This window comes from Miniopterus schreibersii (assembly GCF_964146895.1).
Source record: "Miniopterus schreibersii genome assembly, chromosome: 10".
Lineage (NCBI taxonomy): Eukaryota > Metazoa > Chordata > Mammalia > Chiroptera > Miniopteridae > Miniopterus > Miniopterus schreibersii.
The window spans coordinates 37371890-37393713 of NC_138110.1; the positions used below are offsets into that span (position 1 = coordinate 37371890).

At 39.9% G+C, this 21824-nt stretch overlaps 1 protein-coding gene across 5 annotated transcripts in view; it reads left to right on the forward strand.

The window, feature by feature from the left end:
- Nucleotides 1-21824, forward strand: part of ZNF521 (zinc finger protein 521) — a 272429-nt gene that overhangs the window by 106058 nt on the left and 144547 nt on the right. For all 5 annotated transcript variants that reach the window (XM_081150140.1, XM_081150144.1, XM_081150142.1 and 2 more), the window contains one exon: nucleotides 11807-15159. In XM_081150140.1, the coding sequence (XP_081006266.1) occupies nucleotides 11807-15159 (3353 nt within the window). The remainder of the gene's footprint in view (nucleotides 1-11806; nucleotides 15160-21824) is intronic.

The window sequence follows — 21824 nt, forward strand, 5'->3', positions numbered from 1 at the left end:
CGCGTTGATATTTCTCATCAGGCTGATGCAGCTTGAAAGTGATTAAGAACAAACGTTTAGGAGACACACTTTTCCAGGTAGATTATTGGAGCTTCTTCCTCCTGTGATATTGTAGACAAATGACCGGTGGTGGAGGGGGAGAGTAGCATGAAACAAGCTTTTCACTCACAACCCTGTATCCTAATCGTGTAACACCCAGCCTTTATGTACTTAGAACTTTATAACGCTTCAAAATGGTTAGGGTCTTTTTCTAGAAATTTACAAGCAACCACCAATGATGCTCTTGGGCAGAGAGGAAAGAAGTAACTTATGGGAGCTGATTGAATATTACATTGAAAAGGTTGGAAGCTTGGAGTCCTACTGAAAGTGGGAGGGGGCAAGGTTAAAGGATGGGAAAGAAAAGGAGATAATGATCTCTTCTTTCTGTAAAAGCTGCTTCCTGGAAGAGCGGGGGTCAATGTGGTCTTTGAATACGGAGAGAAAGCCCTCCTTCAAGTGGTTCTGGTGCAGAGCAGCAAGTATGCAACAGGCACTGCCGGGTATATGTCACAGACTGTAAGCAGAGCACTTAACTGATTCAGGGGAAATAGATTCTACAGTTAGTTTCAAACTCGGAGTGCCAGGGAAGCATCCTGAAGCTTGCCAACGAAGGGGATTTCTGTGCTCCAGGCCCAGAAGTTCAGACTTAGTAGGCATGGGGTGGAGCCCGGGAGTCTGCATTTTTAACAGTTTAGGCAGTTGGCGATTAGACTAAGAGACACTACCCTGGCTCATGGGGTTGGGGCAAAGTTTCAGCCTTTGGTCTTGTTGAGTCAAGTCATGGTGGCTGCAGTAATCATCAAGGGAGGGGAGCTTAGGGGAAGGTGACCAGGTGCCTTTACTTTATTCTTCGTGTTCTTCATTGGCATGAATGGCAGGGAATGTTGCTCTAGAGGCGTGAGGAAGGTGGAGCTGACCGCAGTGCCAGTGCAATGGAACCTTACCTTCAGCTTGTATTTGCCAGTACCTGACCTGCCAACCACCCCCTCAGAGGAGAGGGTAGAGAGGGCACGAGGGAGGCCCACTGTTAAGGAGAACTGGAAGACTCTGTGTGTGTGTGTGTGTGTGTGATTTTCTAGCCAGTAGCCAGAAGTGAAATTAAATTAAGAAATAGGCTGTCATGGCTTGTCAGCAGTGGGTTGTGGATCATAGAATTGTTAGTGGTTTTGTCATATGTGTGTATAACTATGACAATTAGCAAGAATTCATTTTGTGATAGGAAAAATAGTGAACAGTGTCAAACACCATTTTAAGATTATTCATTTACCCATAAAAACTAGATGACTTAGTGGCATTGGAGGTGGTAATGGCTGTTTTGGCAGGGGGGTGGTCAGGGAAGGGTGGACTTCAGGAGTCATCTAACACAGAGGCCAAGCTGCTTGCCTGAGCACCAGGAACTTGGGCTTGGGTTTTAGTGCCTCCATCTACTGCTATCGTTAGTGCAAGATTATAACATGCTACTCATCCTCATTGACCTGTGCTTTCATCTGTAAAATTATCACTTTTTTCCCCTAAGCGCTAAGACTCCTCACAGATCTTAAATCTCATGTTTTATATGTATGAAAAGTTAGGAATAAAGCCTTGACTTTCTTTTCTCTGCGTAGGCTTCAATCACATTCACTTATTTTCTTTCCTCTGATCCCTCAAGGCAGCCCCAGAAGTATGCATAACCCATGCCAAACAGTGTCAGGCCATCTTAAGGGAAAAGAGTAGAGCTCAGAAGGGGCAGGAGGCTTCGTAAAGATTCAGAGACCAGCCCTTTCTTACAGAAGTACTGAGTCAGTCAAGATCCCAGAACCGTGCTAGTAGGTTTTATGTCTTTGAATATTAGAAACACGCTTTTGCCAGGGTCATGCCAATAACCTTTGGACATATACAGACGTGTATTGCTATCCATACTTCCCTTTTCAAAGGTTAAAAAAACACATTGCCACAGATTTCTCTATGAAAGTTATTCAGAATTGGTTCATTTCACATGCTGACTAAGCAGGCATATAACAAATTCCTTATTGTCTGAATAAGAAATAATAGAATTTAACTTTTATTGAAATCATATTAGCGCATTAAGTTTTCAGTGGAATTTAGTACACTCTGCTTGTGTCCTGAATGTTGGATATCAGAGGGATATGCGCGTACATGTCATAGGGAAACAAATGCAGATGGGGCTTAACTCCAGCCAGCTTTATTACCTGGCTTGTTACTGTGGCCACAGTGCCTTGCATTCTTATACATTGCCTTGTTGTGTTAATATTGTCTTAGATGTAGGCAAAATGAAATAGTGTTACATGGAGGTATCATGGGAGGCCTGACTTTGTCACTGGTTTTGGGATATTTGGCAAAGCACTTCATCTCAGTTATATATTATAAAAATATATAATTTAATAAAAACTATAATTATATGCAATATATCTTAATCAGTAAAAAATAGCCTCATAATGACTTCCCCTAATGAAGTTTTCATTAAGACATGATTGTGCGTTTACTCATATTAGGTGGCAAATTACTATGATAAACACTTGAAATGAGAAATTGCAAAAATATTTCAAAAATTTCTTTAGTATAAATCATTTTAGATTCCAGATAAGAGTAAACTGAGCCAAAAGTGAGAAATAGAAAATAAAAGGTACCTGGAAAATTCATCAAATTGATAATTAGCCTTATTTTCAGGATTGCCTCTATCAAAATGTGCCTAATTAGGTAAATGGGAAAAAAAAGCTACTAAGTGAATGGGAGTACTGACATAATATGATCTATATAGAAATACTTTCTCGTTTCCTAGTTAAAGTTATTTTAAGAAAATAGTCTTGTCCTTTGCAGTTTATATAGCGCTTTTTCAAACATTATCTCATTTAAAATAAAGGACTCCTTATATCATTTGGGTTATTTGGGATCCAACCTCACTTTTCAGTTTTGTTTTACTATATATGTTAATATGAAAGTTAATGATTCTGTCAAAACATAAAAATGCTGTCATGTGAGGATACATTGCTGATTTGTCCTGTAGATTTCTTCAGATGTGTGAAGTCTCAAGATAGTCCAGCATCCCCCAATTTTTTAATACCACCATGGCATATAACTTCCCTATGAAATGCATAAACACTGATGGAGGAGTAGACAACACAAACCATGTACTTTGAGTTGCAGCTGCTCGGTGGTTGGCTAGGTGCACTCACAAGCTATGTGATTTTATACTCCAGCCTGGCAACCTGTGTGCGTCAAAGTTTGTGCCTTAAAATAAAAAATGACTGTGTCCCAGACCTCAAGGGGGCTTGTCATATTTTGGACACATGAATATCAAGATCCAAAACACCGAGCTTCATTGTATTGTGATACCAAATGGATAATTGTGGTAATATCTAACACCCCAACCTTTATAACAGCTTCTTCTATATTAGTACACTGTATTTATCACTTTACTGCACAATGAACCCACAGGGGGTGCTAATTGGTCATTAATTAAATTTTAGCCTTTCAACACTTTTGTATTCTCCAGTGGCTTTATCTGCAGTGAACTATACATTGTGGCCTCTTTAAAATGCCGAAAATTCATGTCAGCTTTACTGTTGCTGTGGATATAACACAGGTGAGATTCAGTGCCGGTGAACACCAACAACTTCAGGCCTGTTAAATCCCTTGTGACTGAAAGTTTACCAGCCTTGGACCAACATACAGTGTTGGACATATATCAGTAAAATATAGTTTCATATGACAAAACATTCCTATTTCTATAGACTCAATTTCTCTTTGGGATAGAATTTGATTGGCTTGCTTGAAAATTTAGTGGGTTATGACAGTTCTTTAAAAACCATATACGTAGTGGAATAAACTTTCTGAGCTACCTCATTTACCAGTGAAACCGTTTTCAAATTCACTTTTCTTAGTGGGAGAATCCCTTTTACCTTATGTTCCCCAGTGAAGAGGTCAATACAAAATTACTAATGATTAACGTGGTAGCACTGAGAAATTCATGGAGTATTTTTCAAAAAGTGTGGCTGTCTTTGAAGTTCAATAGATATATTTCACATTAGTGCAAAGGATTTTGAAGCAAAATAGAACATGCCTCAAGTTTCTAAACAGGTAAGAGTGAGTTACAGGGCTGGTGTCAGAGCTGAGCAATGCGGCCTCAAGATTTCAAATGCAGGCCATTGCATCGTGGGGATTTTACTCCACTAATGACTGTATCACGACATGCCAGTTTGTGCAGCTATAAGGAATGAGCTACTGTATGTTGGTTTTCAAGATAACTATAATAGCATTCAGGAAAATCTCTTTCACATTTTTGTGTGTTTATGTTTAAACAAAAATGCCCCTTAAGTCCTTTAAAATTATTAGAATCTTAATATGAATGAAGCAACAGCTAAATTATAGTTAATTTTTTATTCCTTTGTACTGTTTGCATATTTATCAGTTATAACCTAAGGGTAACTTTGACTTTCATAGTAGTAGTAATAATTTAGTACATTTTTATATCTTAGTAGTTCAGAAAGTTCTTTCATACAGTGTTATGTTTGATTCCCCTTAACTATGAGGCAGACTGGAATTTTTCTGATATTATAGACAAGGAAGCTGAGACTTAAAAACAACAAGTAATTTCTAGAGCTCATAAGCTAATATCAGACCTAAACACATAGTAGATGTTATGCAATAAATGTTGGTTAAATAAATGAATGAACAAAATGAGCAATGAAGAACTACTTCAAATTCTTTGTGGTATGAATTCATTTATAAATACAAGGCTACAGAGTAACTGAACATATCTTCTAACTCACAGTAGTAGAGATAAAGGGAACATAGATCTGGGAATTCGCTCTGATGGTGTCTGTCATTATTAAAGGAAAGATAAATGTGTTAAGTACTGTAGCATGCACAGCACTGTAAACAGATGTGTAATATACAATTGCCAATTATTGAACTCCAAGAGGTTGGTGCTTATCATTAGTTATATATATTTTTAAGTGAGCCAAAAGATAGAAAAAGTAAAGCCATTCTCATCCCCCACATAATTGGAAACCACTTTTCCTTCTGTGTGGCTTCAGAAACACAGTGTCTCTATTTCTGTGAGTGAGACGATGACTGTTCTTTAACTAGTTTCACGTCAGCTTTTTCCTCTGATTTGAGAGGTGGAGTTAAGTGAGAACTGCTTAAGAATTCACTGTTTTCTGTTTAATTTGGCTGCAGAAGATGGAATTCATTGAGCTCCGTCTGTTCAAATGAACTTTAAGCAACAGCAAGCAAAACATTTGTAGTTCTCTCTGCACATAGAAATGTGTCTGGTGAAAGAGACAGCCTGGATATAAAGACCAAGATCACCTAAGGAGGGCAGTGGAGGGGTAATAACAACTTCTTATCTCCTGTGTTGGCTCTCTGGAAGTGTAAAAGGATTGTTGGGAAAAGCAATGCTCTTTTTTATTAGGGAGTATTGAAAGGAAAAAACACACACAAAAAAACCTGTGAGCTCGGATATCTGGAATTCATCTTAAGACTTTGTAAAAAAAAAAAAGTGCACCACCAATTCCTGCTCCCCACAGCTGCTATCATTCATCGGTGACCACCCTTTTCACTCATAACCTAACTGTTAATGCATTTAATTGGTCCTTCCAGAACAATTTAGAATATTACACAATTTAAAAGCATCTGTGCATTATAAATAATTTTAAAGTTTGCATTTCTCTTGAAAACCCAGTAAAGAGGATTCATTTTCAAGTCGTTAAATAAGTTATATGATAAAGGAGTGAACTTAATGTGGGTTGTTGATTTAAAAAAAAAGAAGTATTTGATAGTTATTAAAGTTTCAGCTTTCCTAAAACTGTCGACATTTCTATTGAGAATGAAAGGAAGCAGTTGTGTAATGATGCATAATGGTTTATTTAGAATGACTATATCCTTTAGCAATTTAAACGATTGCTTTAAAATGCATTGTGTAATTTGGTTAGATGGTTTTAAATATGATGTAAAATTGTTACTGTGATCACATTGATCTATGTAACAAATATCCCTGTTACCTGTGTCTGTTAAACAAACATTTCAAAATATTATTCTCTTTGAGTAGTGCCTAACTTAGCATTTATGCACACTGTACTTTTCTTTTTTAGTTTACCTTAAGGTAGCTCAGGTAGTTAGAAAATGAAAAAGGCCTGTGAACTCTATTGATGGAAGTTTAGAGCTTTTATAGCATGCTGTCAGAAATAAAGCATCATGTTAAGCCAATAGAGGAAATAATCTGGAAATTTGCTTTGGTCTTATGTTTGTTCTACACCTTAAAAATATCACCTACTACATGAACTTATTTTGATGCTATAGTTGTATTGCTAGTGTTTTAAGGAGAGGAGAGGTCATTTAAAAATTACATACTTGGACCTGGCCAGGCGTGGCTCAGCGGTTGAGCGTCGATCTAGGATCCAGGCGATCGGGGTTCAATTCCCGGTCAGGGCACATGCCCGGGTTGCGGGCTTGATCAATGACTCTCTCATCATTGATGTTTCTATCTCTCTCTCTCCCTCTCCTTTCCTCTCTCTGAAATCAATAAAGATAATTAAAAAAAAAAAAAATTACGTACTTGGCTTTGGAATTGCATAGCAAAATGCTTTTTCCAAGGTTATCTGTCTGTAAAGACCCAAGTTATATCTTATGTATGATAATTTGAGACTTGGAGCATAGCATGTATTTATGGTCCTTTCATTTTTAGATATCACCAACTATTTATATTTTAAATTTTTGATGGCTGAATATACAAATGTGAATGCTTAATGCATTCTAGATTTCTATTGGGCCAGTTCTTAATGTTCATGTTCCAGGGGTTCCATTAAAGGGGGAAAAAAAGATAAAATATGTTTATACTATCTACACATAGAAGCTTACACGTGGAAAGATAAATACATGCAACACATATAAATCTTTTTGTTTACATATGCAGCTTTTCTCACAGCAATGATAGGTGCCCTAGAAACATTCACTAATCTTTGTAACACCCCAGAGGGTAAGTAACAAGAATTATTATCTTCATATTGCAGGTGAAATACCTAGGTAGGGGCAGATTAAATGACTTGGCCAGGTCAATCTCGAAGTCAGTGATGAAGCTAGAAATAAAACTCCAGACTCCTGACTTTTCGTTCTCACTCTGAGTCATTGCACTCCTGGAAACCGAGGTAGCAGACCTGTTGGTATCTGCAGTGCTTCTCCTCATTGAAAAGTAACCGCCGATGTAAATCCTGTCCCTGTTAAGGAAACCTTGCTGTGTGACACTTACGCACACGTGATACTGGGTCCCCGAAGGGCAGTTTAGAGAGCACTCTGCCGTTACAGGGAATGAGCTCAGGTAGCAAAAGGATATCAGTAAGCCAGCTCCTCGCGGGGCCCAGCCTTGTGAAGAACTAAAAGTATCAGAAGTTTCCCTGACCTCGGAGATTCAGGTACTTTCTCCAGCATGTACGGTGATTCAATTACCTTGTTCCTTTCCTTTTGCCTTAATAATTTCAATTGTCCGAATCATTGGAATTAGCGTTCTAAGAGCCTTGGCCCCTGCCCTCAGGAAGCACGGCCCTTACACTGAGATGTGCCTAATGATACAAAATAAGCCTTAGCAGCACCCCAAGCCTTCTTTCACATCTCACATCTTCTCTTCCTCCTTTCTTAAATCTTTTTTTATTTTTTTATTTGCTACTTTGATAAGACTTGAACGCCAGAGAGTGGTCAGGACCCTCAGCATTTCTCTTCCACATGGCTGGACTTAGACTAAGAATATCAGGTCCCTGTTTGGTGACCAAGTAGCCCGTCCTGGGATGTGCTTGTCTGTCCATCCCCAACAGCGAGAATAAAATCACATCTAGTCTTTGCCGTCTCCTCCCCAGATTCGCACATGAGGGGCCAGTGGCTCCCATCACAAAGGGACTTTGTGCTCTGGTGCGTTTTTCCCCTCTGTGAAATACCTTCTTCTAGTATGACTTCACTTTTCTGTTGGTGATCACTTTCCCCTATAAATACGACCGAACAGGTGTTGCTGTGCAGCTAACTGAGTTTGCAGCTGTCCTCCTCCAACACAGACCCGACGAAATCTGTTCTTTCGTCCTTTTAGGCAGACGAGAGAACCCTCGAGCCTGAGATGGAGGCCTTCCTCGCAGGATATGGCAGTTCTGCTGCCAGAAGATGGTCGGGAAAGCCTGGCCGGCTAACAAAGGCAGGCCTTCAGCGGCTGGGTGTAGTTCCAGTTCTGCATCCCCTTTGGCAGGAGCACAGAGGCCGCTGCAGTGTGGCCAGCCAGCAAAATTAGGAAATAAGGACCTCTTTTATTTACTCAGGCTGCTGAATCATGGGCATTCCTGTCTGCTTGGAGAAAAGTCAGGCGGCTCTACTTTCCACTGAAAGTCTCAGGAGTGTTTGAGACTTTCATCTCGGAGTGTTCACACACTTGTTTTAATGTGCTTTATGGAAATGGTGAAACTCAGCAAGTACAGTTGCTGTAGAAAAACATCTGCACTAACTATGCACACACATTTGCATCTTTAAATAGACTTTTAGGCCACAGAACTGGTTTCCAGCAAAGGTTTTTGTTTTGTTTTTTAGTTTTTATTCTGGCTGTAAGAGCTATAGTTCTCTGAGAGTCAGCTAGTGTGAAGTGACTGATTCCAAAAATTAAAATGTAACATGGACATGTTAAGTACTTCACATTGAAATGCAGAAAACTTGCCATAACATAGAAAGACATTCCTGTAAGTAGCACTTAGTAAGTGCCAAAGAGCAGGGATGAAATTTTAAGTTGATTCAGGAACCAGAGTTAAAATAATCCTCCATAGTTTCTTCCATTAAAAAAAAAGAACTTGAAATTGTTGAAATCTATATTAGCCTTTTAAACAGAGTTTGTGCTTTGACTGCTAAAATGCTTAAGTTAATGGGAATGGGTAGCTGCCAATGACTTATGTAGACCTCAGAGAATGTTGGCGACACCACCACCACCAAAAACGTCTTGGGAGGAGAGTCTGATACTCTAGAGCAGGGACCAACCCCACTGGGAGTTGTGTCAGTGTATTCCTGGGAGAATAGGTCCATTTATATACTAGAAAATGAATTTGTGGGTTATCTGGGTTTTTTTACAATTTAGATTTTTAAAACAGAAATCAGCCTTCCATGACACCTTTATTATTTTTCTAAAAATAGCATTCCCTGTTCAAACGTTTCACTTCTGCTCCATCTACTCCATTCCCCAGCCTAAGTCTTTTGAATTTTGTAGGTGATTTCTGTGTATTTCAGTTACAAAGACACATCATCCAGTTACCAAGACACATCATCTGTGATTATCACTCCCCCCACCCAAGTTCAACTAATAGGGACAGGAGAGAGGGAATAGAAGGTTTTCAGTTCCCTTGAATCCTGGTTTGAGTAAACACTTGATCCTAACCCTCAGCTCACTTGACATGTAGTTGAAATTTACAAGTGTAAGTGAACAGTTATGTAAGAGGTATAGTCAGGCATGGCCCAGGGACAAGAGCCTGATTTAAGCATGGTGTCAGGGACTGCACACTATTTATAATGGTCTGTTGCTCTATAATTCTTTGTACATTTGTATAATAATATATCATGCCTGGACACAATCTGCAATTTAATAATAAATTCACTTGCTAAAATTTTAGTCTCAGTAGTTATTTTTTATAGTCTAGATGCATGACAAATTCTGATTCACTGTTTTCTTCAATTGTACAAATGAGGTGTGTTTGAAAATATTTTTAAGTCAAACAGTGGAATATAAGCCTAAATGATAATTGTGAACTGTGGTAGATTTTTACCTAGAAAGTTAGGCAAATTTAATAAGTAGTAATTTTTTTTTTTAAATTAGGGGAAAAGTAAAACTTTGGTATGATTTAGGGATATCAGCTTTAGGTGAGTTATGGGAAAGCTAAAATCAACATTGAGGTTTTTTAAGTTTTTTTAATTGTTTTTCTGTATGTTGGGTGATGAATTGAGTTAATCTGCACAGGTTCTTTATATTACCTATAAATTTATATCACACCCACAATTATCAGACCCTCTCTTATACTGGAAACATGTTGGGTTATAGACCCATATAAATGAGGCTGCAGAATCATGCGGTTTTCAACTTGTATTACGAAGCTTTGTTGCAGTGGGCAGGGATCCAGGAATGGTGTTTAGTTGTTTTCTCAGAGTTAGATGGTTGCCATCTGGCATTGATAGTGAGATGGTGTTGTCATCAGTTTCTAGATGCAGGAAAGGAATGATCCTCATCTGTTTCCTGTGGATAAGCAAGAGGTTGATAATCTAGTAAAATCTTGTTACCTTAAAGAAAGCAGACGTGGAATTTGTTTACATAATGCTCGCCAGTTTCTACTTTTATGTTGATAATATATCTTGCTAGTGAACTTTAGCTTTGAAGAATTTAAAAATGTACTTGCTCATATTCTAATTGAATGTTATTAGAATGCTCTAATCATGTTCTAATTGAACCTAATATTCTAGTACAATCACTCTCCCCACCAGCTCTGCTCCATGGTCTTCGCTTGTCAACATTTATGAAAAACTTTGCTCTTTTGGAGAGCTTGAAACGCTTTTACAGTTTCTTCTGATCTTGAATGATAGATTATTTTGAAAAGAAAAAAAAAAAAAGTGGTTTCACAACCTATTTGAGGAGGTCTTATTTTCCCCTGGGATGTTAAGAAAGCAAAAGAAGTAAGGGTGCATGCTTGTTAAGAATGTAGTTTAAAACCCACCTAATAGGAGGTAGAGTGATTCTATGGATAACTTGCTAAGGTTATATCTGGCTTTCAGTCTTGTTTGTCTTCTCTTTGTTACTCATAAATCTTTCAACATTTACCATAATCATTTATCACTTTTCCTGTTTCCAGTTTTTCACAAGTCGCTTTGTCTCTGCTCACCTCAAAGTGCAGGTCCTGTTTGGCTAAGGAAGTTCATGCTGCTGAAGCTTTTGCAGAAGGAAGAAATGGTGGGCCACCTCTTGAACTTTCCAAACAAAATACACTATTACAATCTGGCCCTTGTGAAACTCATTTTTTCTTGATCCTGGCTGATCCTAGCTACATGTAATATCTAGCAGTACCCTTCTAACATTTAATAATCCATTTTTCTGGCCTATGGTATTCGAATCTTTCAGTTATTGAAGAAATCCTGGTTGTCTTTTATTACACAAGACATAATTATTATTGTGTTTTCTGTCTTCTTTCATGTGCTTACTTTTTAATATTTTTCTGCAGAAAGCAATAAGGTCTGTATCAATAAGAACCCCATAAAAGATTTTGGTCTTCAGAATTTCCTTTTTATATAAAAACAAGCAAAATGCAGAGGGAATTTTTTATTAAATATTAGACATCTGGGTTGACTGCATTAATTTAAAATCATTCCTGTAATATTTCCTCTTCATTTGGTTCTTCAGATGCTCACCTGATATGCAAATCACTTTAGAATGAATACAAAAGAAACATTAAATATATTAAAATCTGCATTTTAATAAAATTGTCAATGCATAATATATACCTTGCTTCTAAGGAAGAATGATAAAAAGTAATAAAAGGGTAATTTAAACATAGAACTATTTAATATCTTTTTACATTTTAAACCCAGTAAAAAATAAATGTAGAATGAAAGCTTTGGGTTCAGAACTGAAAATGTTCCACTCAGATATTCTCCATTTTTTCCTGAATGGTTCTAGATGGTTCAACTGTGCGTATTTGTTGAAATGACACAATAAACTCATTCTTGAGTTCTCAACACACAGAATGAAATGTTCCATCGCTTCTCGTTGCAGATGGAGTGGATGTTGAAGACGATCCCACCTGCTCTTGGCCGGCTTCCTCGCCCTCTAGCAAGGACCAGACTTCCCCGAGCCATGGAGAAGGCTGTGATTTTGGAGAGGAAGAAGGTGGCCCCGGACTCCCATATCCCTGTCAATTCTGTGACAAGTCGTTTAGCCGCCTCAGCTACCTAAAGCACCATGAGCAGAGTCACAGTGACAAACTGCCTTTCAAATGCACCTATTGCAGTAGGCTGTTCAAACACAAGCGGAGCCGAGATCGCCACATCAAACTCCACACGGGGGACAAGAAGTACCACTGCAGCGAATGCGATGCTGCATTCTCCAGAAGTGATCACTTGAAGATCCACTTAAAGACTCACACTTCCAACAAGCCATATAAATGTGCCATTTGTCGCCGTGGGTTCCTGTCCTCTAGCTCCTTACACGGACACATGCAGGTTCACGAGAGGAACAAGGACGGTTCCCAGTCTGGTTCCAGGATGGAGGACTGGAAGATGAAGGACACTCAGAAGTGCAGTCAGTGCGAGGAAGGCTTTGATTTCCCAGAAGACCTCCAGAAGCACATTGCAGAGTGCCACCCAGAATGCTCCCCGAACGAGGACCGAGCGGCCCTCCAGTGTGTCTACTGCCACGAGCTCTTTGTAGAGGAGACCTCTCTCATGAACCACATGGAGCAGATGCACGGTGCAGAGAAGAAGAACTCGTGCAGCATTTGTTCTGAGAGTTTCCACACAGTTGAGGAACTGTACAGCCACATGGATAGTCACCAGCAACCGGAGTCCTGCAATCACAGCAACAGCCCTTCCCTGGTCACCGTGGGCTACACCTCCGTGTCCAGCACGACTCCAGATTCCAACCTTTCAGTGGACAGCTCAACAATGGTGGAAGCTGCCCCACCAATCCCAAAGAGCCGAGGGAGGAAGCGGGCTGCTCAGCAAACCCCTGACATGACTGTTGCCTCAAGTAAACAAGCAAAAGTTACCTACAGCTGTATTTACTGCAACAAGCAGTTATTTTCGAGTCTAGCAGTTCTGCAGATTCACCTGAAAACTATGCATTTAGATAAGCCAGAACAGGCCCATATTTGTCAGTATTGCCTGGAGGTATTGCCCTCTCTCTATAACCTAAATGAACATCTTAAGCAAGTGCATGAAGCTCAGGACCCAGGTCTGATTGTCTCTGCCATGCCTGCCATAGTCTACCAGTGCAACTTCTGCTCCGAAGTTGTCAATGACCTCAACACTCTTCAGGAACACATCCGATGTTCTCATGGGTTTGCTAACCCTGTAGCAAAAGATAGTAATGCATTCTTTTGTCCCCATTGCTACATGGGGTTTCTCACTGACTCTTCTCTTGAAGAGCATATAAGGCAGGTCCATTGTGACCTCAGTGGCTCTCGGTTTGGGTCTCCAGTGCTTGGGACTCCAAAAGAACCAGTAGTAGAAGTTTATTCTTGTTCCTATTGTACAAACTCTCCGATATTCAACAGCGTTCTTAAGCTGAACAAACATATCAAAGAGAATCATAAAAACATTCCCTTGGCCCTGAATTATATTCACAATGGGAAAAAATCCAGGGCCTTGAGCCCCCTGTCTCCTGTGGCCATAGAGCAGACATCTCTTAAGATGATGCAGGCAGTGGGAGGTGCACCTGCGCGTCCGGCCGGAGAATATATCTGTAATCAGTGTGGTGCTAAGTACACGTCCCTAGATAGCTTTCAGACTCACCTAAAAACTCATCTCGACACTGTGCTTCCGAAATTGACCTGTCCTCAGTGCAACAAGGAATTCCCCAACCAAGAATCCTTGCTGAAGCACGTTACCATTCATTTCATGATCACCTCAACGTATTACATCTGCGAGAGTTGCGATAAGCAGTTCACATCAGTGGATGACCTTCAGAAACACCTATTGGACATGCACACCTTTGTCTTCTTCCGCTGCACCCTGTGCCAAGAAGTTTTTGACTCAAAAGTCTCCATTCAGCTCCACCTGGCAGTGAAGCACAGTAACGAAAAGAAAGTCTACAGATGCACGTCTTGCAACTGGGACTTCCGCAATGAGACAGACTTGCAGCTGCACGTGAAACACAACCACCTGGAAAACCAAGGGAAAGTGCACAAGTGCATTTTTTGCGGTGAGTCCTTCGGCACTGAGGTGGAGCTGCAGTGCCACATCACCACTCACAGTAAGAAGTACAACTGCAAGTTCTGTAGCAAAGCCTTCCACGCCATCATTTTGCTGGAGAAACACTTGCGGGAAAAGCATTGCGTGTTTGAAACCAAGACCCCCAACTGTGGAACAAATGGGGCTTCTGAACAAGTGCAGAAGGAGGAGGTGGAGCTGCAGACATTGCTGACCAACAGCCAGGAGTCCCACAACAGTCACGATGGGAGCGAAGAAGACGTGGACACCTCGGAGCCCATGTACGGGTGCGACATTTGTGGGGCAGCCTACACGATGGAAACTCTGCTGCAGAACCACCAGCTCCGAGACCACAACATCAGACCCGGAGAGAGTGCCATCGTGAAGAAGAAAGCCGAGCTCATTAAAGGGAATTACAAGTGTAACGTGTGCTCTCGAACCTTCTTCTCTGAAAATGGCCTCCGTGAACATATGCAGACGCATCTAGGCCCCGTCAAACACTACATGTGCCCTATTTGCGGAGAGCGGTTTCCCTCCCTCTTAACTCTTACTGAACACAAAGTCACACATAGTAAGAGTCTCGATACTGGGAACTGCCGGATTTGCAAGATGCCTCTCCAGAGTGAGGAGGAGTTTTTAGAGCATTGCCAAATGCACCCTGACTTGAGGAATTCCCTGACGGGATTCCGCTGTGTGGTCTGCATGCAGACAGTGACCTCCACCTTAGAACTCAAAATTCATGGGACATTCCACATGCAAAAGACAGGGAATGGGTCCGCAGTCCAGACCACAGGGCGTGGCCAACACGTCCAAAAACTGTACAAGTGCGCATCTTGCCTCAAAGAATTCCGTTCCAAGCAAGATCTGGTGAAACTTGACATCAATGGCCTGCCGTATGGTCTGTGCGCGGGCTGTGTGAATCTCAGTAAGAGCGGTAGCCCGGGCATGAACATCCCTCCCGGCACGAACAGACCAGGCCTGGGCCAGAATGAGAATCTGAGTGCCATGGAGGGTAAAGGCAAGGCAGGGGGACTGAAGACTCGCTGCTCTAGCTGCAACGTTAAGTTCGAGTCTGAAAGTGAACTCCAGAACCACATCCAAACGGTCCACCGGGAGCTCGTGCCAGACAGCAACAGCACACAATTGAAAACTCCACAAGTCTCGCCAATGCCGAGAATCAGTCCCTCCCAGTCGGATGAGGTAACTTGCCTTTTTAATGTTTGCCATTTAACCTCCTCCAGAAACTGTCCCCACTTTATATTTATACTTTCCTCAGCTTTATTTACTGTCATGTGCCAAGAGATGCTTAGATTTAAATACAATGGTTTTTTTTTCCCCCCATAGCCATTAGCTAGCAATTACTTGCTTCTTGATAAGCAGTATTTTGGCTTGAATGGTGCAAAATAGGACTAATTCCAGTCTCCCTAGGATATTGTCTTCTCTATGACTGAAGAGACCAGCGCTCATGCCAACACCGCTGAGATCTGGAATCTCAGCATAGCTTCACCGCGAGTTGAAGTCCCCAGCTATGACTTGTGTATATGGTAGAGAGATAATGACATAAAAGTAAGATACTGTGAGCCAGCATGCTGGCTTAGAGTAAATTTGAAAAGAATATATATATTCGTGGATAACAAATTGGGTAGGGGTGGCTTTTCAATACCATGTTGTCAATGCTCACTGTTTTTCTTTGTCTTCATAATAAGGAAAATATCTTTTTCACATCAGGATTTAAAAAACCCACCTGCATTTATTAAGCACCATGTGCCTACTCATTCTTTCTAAAGGTGCTACTCCTGCATCTTCACTCTCAGTTTGGGTTTCAAAATTCATGTGTGTTTTTTCTTAGTTTAAGAGTAACTTCATGTTTTCCTTGCTACAATGAATACAAGAAACAAGTTCATGTATAATGAACTGGTTTTAGAAGTCATCATTCCTTGAAGCTGAGTGGAGGAGGGCTCATTTTATTATAATTTCTTTATCCTTTATCACCCGGTTTCTAATAGCTCTTTCCACTTCCCTACCTGTCTCTATCTGGAGATCCATCCGAATGAAAACCCCAGGGAGATCCGTCTTCCTTCAGTTTGAGGTCACTGCATTTTCCTTATCTTGTCTCTGCACTCACACCCTCTTGGAGGCCCCCCTGCATCTCCCTGCAGATAGCCATCAGTCAACTGGTAGGGGAGAGCTGAGAAGACGAATACAGAGCCCATCCTCATGACATGTGGCATCTGTATGACAGGCACCATCCCAAACTTTGAAGCTGCTTTCCCTTTTCTCTTCAAGTAAATCTGCACCTTTTTCTCATTTAAGTAAATAAAATAGATCCTTTTAAACTGATGTGGGCGGCTGGAAGAACGTAGTTTTGATAGTGGTTCAAATAGTCTTGTGTGTTGGATCAAATAGTTTCTTTTGAAATAAATATTGGTAGTTACAATCGTATGAGTTATTTTTTCTAAATATTATTTCAAAAATGTTTAAACCTATAGACAAGTTAAAGGAATAACACAATGAACATGTGTGTGCATGTTTGTATATCTGTATCACAGATTTACTAGGTAGGAACATTTCTGTCAAGTTTCTCTCTCCTTTTGTAATCTTTTTTTATTAATTTGAGCCACATGAAAGTAAGTTACAGATATCATGATATCTCCTAAGAATAAGGACATTTTCCTATTTAACCGTAATATCATTAGCTAAGGCAATTAATCAAATCAGCTAAAGAAATTAAATAAAGCCCTGGCAGGTTTGTCTCAGTGGTTAGAGTATTGGCCTGTGGACCAAAGGGTCTTGGGTTCGATTCCCTGTCAAGGGCATGTACCTCGGTTGCAAGTTCAATCCCTGACCCCTGTCAGGGTGCTTGTAGGAGGCAACTAATCGACATCTCTCTCTCACATCAATATTTCTCTCTCCCCCCACCCCGTCCCTCCCTCCCACTCTCTCTAAAAATCAATGGAAAAAATATCTTCCAGTGAGGATTTTTAAAAAAGGTAATGAAACCCATATTATCATCACTGTAAGTTTATATTCAAATTCCCCCAATTATTTCCAAAATGTTTTATTTTTAAAATGTTTTTCAACAAGAATTCTTAAAAAACATTTATGCAGAAAATTACTCGTCTCCTCTTTTAAAAAAATTTTGCTATGCTTAACATGTAGAGGGGTTTTTATATTCATGTTTAATTTAAATCATGTATAAAATTAATTTAATATGAATCTATTTATGTGTGTGAGAGAGATTGTGATGACATGTGTGCATTTATTTAAAATGAAGCATAACCAAGATTTGTTTCTAGTAGATTGTTTGTGGAAAGGATGCACATGCCTGTGTCTTCTTTCCTATTCATGATTTATGTTTTCTGATATTTCCAAATTGCTCTATATATTACTACCATTTGAGGTGAAATATTTTAAAAGTGGAGGAAGGCATATGCATAGTCTTTTAACACATTAATTTGGTTAGAGCTAAAGAGGAGAACTTATCTTTAAGAGATGGGCCAAGTCTCTAATTATACCTAAAATCTTAATGATAGTTATAAAGCTTACCTACACCCCTGCACTTATATAGAACAATATGTAAAATATTTTTAAAGTACTTTTAAATTTTAACTCTTACATTAGTGTTTTTAAAGTAGCTACTACTGAGGGTTAAAAATGACTCTTTATACAGAAGGATACCTTCTAATTCAACCTAATTAATATGAGCTTGTAACAATCCCCTTAATCAACCAAATATTAGGATTTAGCTATACATATTTCCTTTGTGTCTCAAAAGTTCACTAATTTGTTCAACATTTTCATCATTGTTACCATTTTTCTTTATTATAGTATTTGTCATAAAATTTTATGTGCTGTTTTTCTGATACTCTCTACAGTTAAAAATGTATACTAGAACATATTATTTGGACTTGACACAGAATATTATTTAAACATAGGTAAAGCTTTACAAAAAGAAGCCTAAAAACAATGTGTCAGCAAGAAAAAGACATATAATAAGTATTAATTTATTCACATTCTTTGTTAGCCAAGTTAAGCTTCTGTGACTTCTCATCATGAGGATGGTGTAAATTTTTCACCAGTGTAGGTAAAAGAGAAATTATGTTAAGTCATTGCCAAAAGACAGGTATGCCACGTGGGAATAAATTTTATCACAAAAAGATGATGTATATGTCTAGTGACTTAGATGTCCTAGATAGGAATTGAAGGACCTAGCAATGTAGGTGGTATTTTCATCTCTTCTTGCTGAGGATTGAGACTTCAGAAGAGAAAAGAAGACCATAGGACATAATGAAACTCGGATACATAGATATTGTCAAGAACAAGATTAGATTTTTCTGGACTATGATTTAGAATCACATGAAAGTATTAATAGACACTGGAATGCATCTTTCAAAGACCAAAAAGTATGTTATTTGGTTGAAACTAGATTACCAGTTTAAAAGGGATTTAGATATAATCTAGGTAAGGTTAAGTATTATATAAATTCATACAACCCAAGAAATGGATGAAAGACAAGGCATGTAACATTTAAGAGTAATAGTAGGTAGCTGTCATATAATGAGAGATTTGGAATTGAAGACAGAGAATCTGAATTCAAGCCTCTTTTTTGTACAATGTTTTCTTAAATTATAAAAAAAATTTTTTTTTGGTCCCACATCCTATGATTATTAATCTAAATTTTATGGAGAGTTTGGGATAAAATTTGAGGGGGAGCCTATTCATTTCCCTTTGCCCCTGAAATGTTGAGTATCATATAAATTTATACATAACCTACAATGATAATGTGAGGTAGAAAGAATGCTGGCCATCTAGCGTTCCCACACATGGAACACCTTGCAGAGTTACTGACATTTACTATGTGTTGAATAAATGTTAGATCTTTTTCCAGAGTTCATTGACACTGGCCTGGCTCTCTGGTCAGGTGCTACCCCATCTGAACCTCAAAATGTTGTCTCATGATGATATTAGAAGCATGTACCCTTTTGCTTCCATTTCTCCAGGACCCTTTCTAGTCAGGTTTCTCTGAGGAAACATTTACTCACATTTCAGTTCACACAGTCCCCACCAGTCCATTGGAGTTGCTCTTTCAGGGGTTACCAGTGATCTCCAGGTTGCTAGATGCACATACAGTGCTACAGAATCAGCACTATCAGGGACAGTGGAGATCATCTGATTAAGCTACCTTATTTCACAGACAACAAAACAGGCCTAGATAAATTGAGATCTGTCTACATAGCTAGTAAGCAGTGGCCAAGAAGCTCTGAGAATCCGGGTCTCTAACTCCAGCTTCCAACTCTTCATAATTCCACTGGCATTTTCCTCTAGCTGAAATCTCATCCCCTTTTAATGAGATCCCCTTGTTGTTGCTCTCTCATATTCTCTTGTCACTCACTTCTTCCACCCTCCCACCACAAGGGATCTTCTGCTTCCATCACTTTACCACCACTGACTTCTTGAAGGTTTCTACTGACCTAATTGACCAATGCAAAGCAGTTGTTGTTTTTTAAGAGAACTTAGTTTATTTGTTGCTCTGCTTGTCACCATTGATGGTTCCCTCCTTACTGAACCTCTGTCTTCCCCTGCTTCCCTTCATATCTCTTCGAATGTCCCATAGTCATCGTCTTCCTCTGCCTACTCCGGTAAGTTATGTCCCCGTTGCTACTCTCCCTCTGATTTCCTTCTCCCTGTGGCCTCATCCACTCCCATGGCTTCAGCTCCACATGGTGATGACTCTCCACATGGTGTCTCCAAAAGACAGTAGGGGTCTTTTGGGGGATGATAGAAATATTCTGTATTTTGATTGTGATGGTGGTTACTTATCTGTATATATTTATCAATACTCCCCTAATGTAAAATTAGTGAATTTTTAAATGTGAATTAACCTCAATGAAGCTGATTTAAAAAAAAAAAAAAGTAGTTCTGACTCGGACCTCTCCATTGAGCTTCAGACTCACGTGAGGTGCCAGCTGGATATATTCTCTCACACGTTCCCATGAACTTCAGACGCAGTGGGTCCAAAACTGATCTCACCATCCTTTCTCCAAATCTTGCTTTCTTATATGTTTTTCTTTTATTTGAGGATCGATTGATCTTCTGAGCAGCTTCAATTTCTCCACATTCAATTGGTCACCAAGCCATTTCAACTTTAATTCGTATATATTTCTGGAACCAATCTCCTTTTTTCCCCCCTTATCACATTTGAAGTTCAGTGTCTGATCGTCTTTCACTAAACTGTCGAAGCAGCCTCCTAATTGTCCCCTAGGACTTTCTTCTCATCAATTTCAACTCCATCTCCACACGACTGCCAGAACAATCGATCTAAAACACAAATCTGAACAGTATGTCTCTCCCTATTTGAAACATTTTAAGTGCTCTGTACCTCCATCTATAGGATGATCTAATAATCCTTTTATTGTGAAATATGGTAATGCCGGGCCCATATAGCAAATGCTTCCATGGATCGGTGCTGTGGAGCTGGACCTGGCTGGTGGCTCTCCCAGAGCCTTTTCCCGTATATGGCAGCAGGGCAGGACAGCTGACCACCTTGCTGTTTTCATTCAGGAACCACCTGACACAGTGATTGGAACCTAGAAAATGTCAGATAAATGTATTCTTCTTTTGAGTGCGTTAAGTACAGAATCACTATACATATTTTTATTCCATTTGGACTCAAATGTTGTTTCAGACATTGAGGTTCTGTCATATGGTGAGCATGTACCAATCTGCTGTTACTGTCCTGTTTCATGTCAAGGCTTGCTTTCCCAAAGAAGTTGTAATTGCTCCTACCACGGTTGCCAGTGGTCTTCTGGTTGTAAAGAAAGCCATTCTGTCCTTGTCATCTCTGCAGCACTAGGCAGAGTGGACAGCTCTCTCCCCCACATCCTACTTTTCTTCTGTCTCTGCCTGAGCAGGTTTTCCTCCTGCGCCTGTTCTGAAAGCACAGGAATTCTTTGAGGCCCAGCCTCGACCCTCCTTTTCTCCTATGCCCACTCTCAATAGACATCTCATCTATTAATGTGGCTGTAGCTAACTCTATGCTAAGAATTCCCAAATTTCTATTTCTAGCCTAGCACTCCTCTTAGTTCCAGATTAGTATCTCATATTGACAGCGTGACATTTTCATTTGCATCTCTTAGATTTCTGAAGTGTAATGTGTACAAATTCATCTTTTGATTCTCTCTCCTGAAGCCTGTTTTTTCCCCAGACTTCCATCATTTTAGTAAAGGGAAACACCCTATACCCAATTATTCAAACAAAAAGGCCTGGGGCCATTCCTGATTTCCTTCCTCTCCTTCATTCTCCACATCTAATCTCTTCATAAGTACTATTGATTCCACCTCCAGCAAGTTTCCCAGTCACTTCTTTCCATCTCCAAACCCATTATGATGATCCTAGGCTGTTATCATTTCTTGCCTGGATACTGCAGTAGCCTCTTACTGGCTTCCCCTCCTTCATCTCTTCAACTTCTATGTATTTTCAGTCCATTCTACCTGCTGCAGTTGGCAGGAATCTTATAGACATGTATATTACATAAAGTCACTTGAATTTCTTTAGCTTCCCATTTCTCTCAAATAAAATCCCAACCTCTCATCAGTTTATGAGGCCACATATAGTGTGGCAGCATCTGGCTGCTCTCAACTTGTCCGTTGCTGCCCATCCTCATGGACTGTGCCCAGCCTCCCAGCCTCTAGGCCTCCTGAGCAGAGATGGCTTCAGAGCCTTCACACTCCTGCTTCCTCAGCAGGTCTGCTCTTCTAATCCAGCCTCTCTGGACCACTGGCTCTTTCTAGTCTGTCAGATAGGCCTTCTCTGAACAAGTTAGTCTCCTCTTTGGGATTAAAAAAAAAAATTCCTCACCCAAGGGT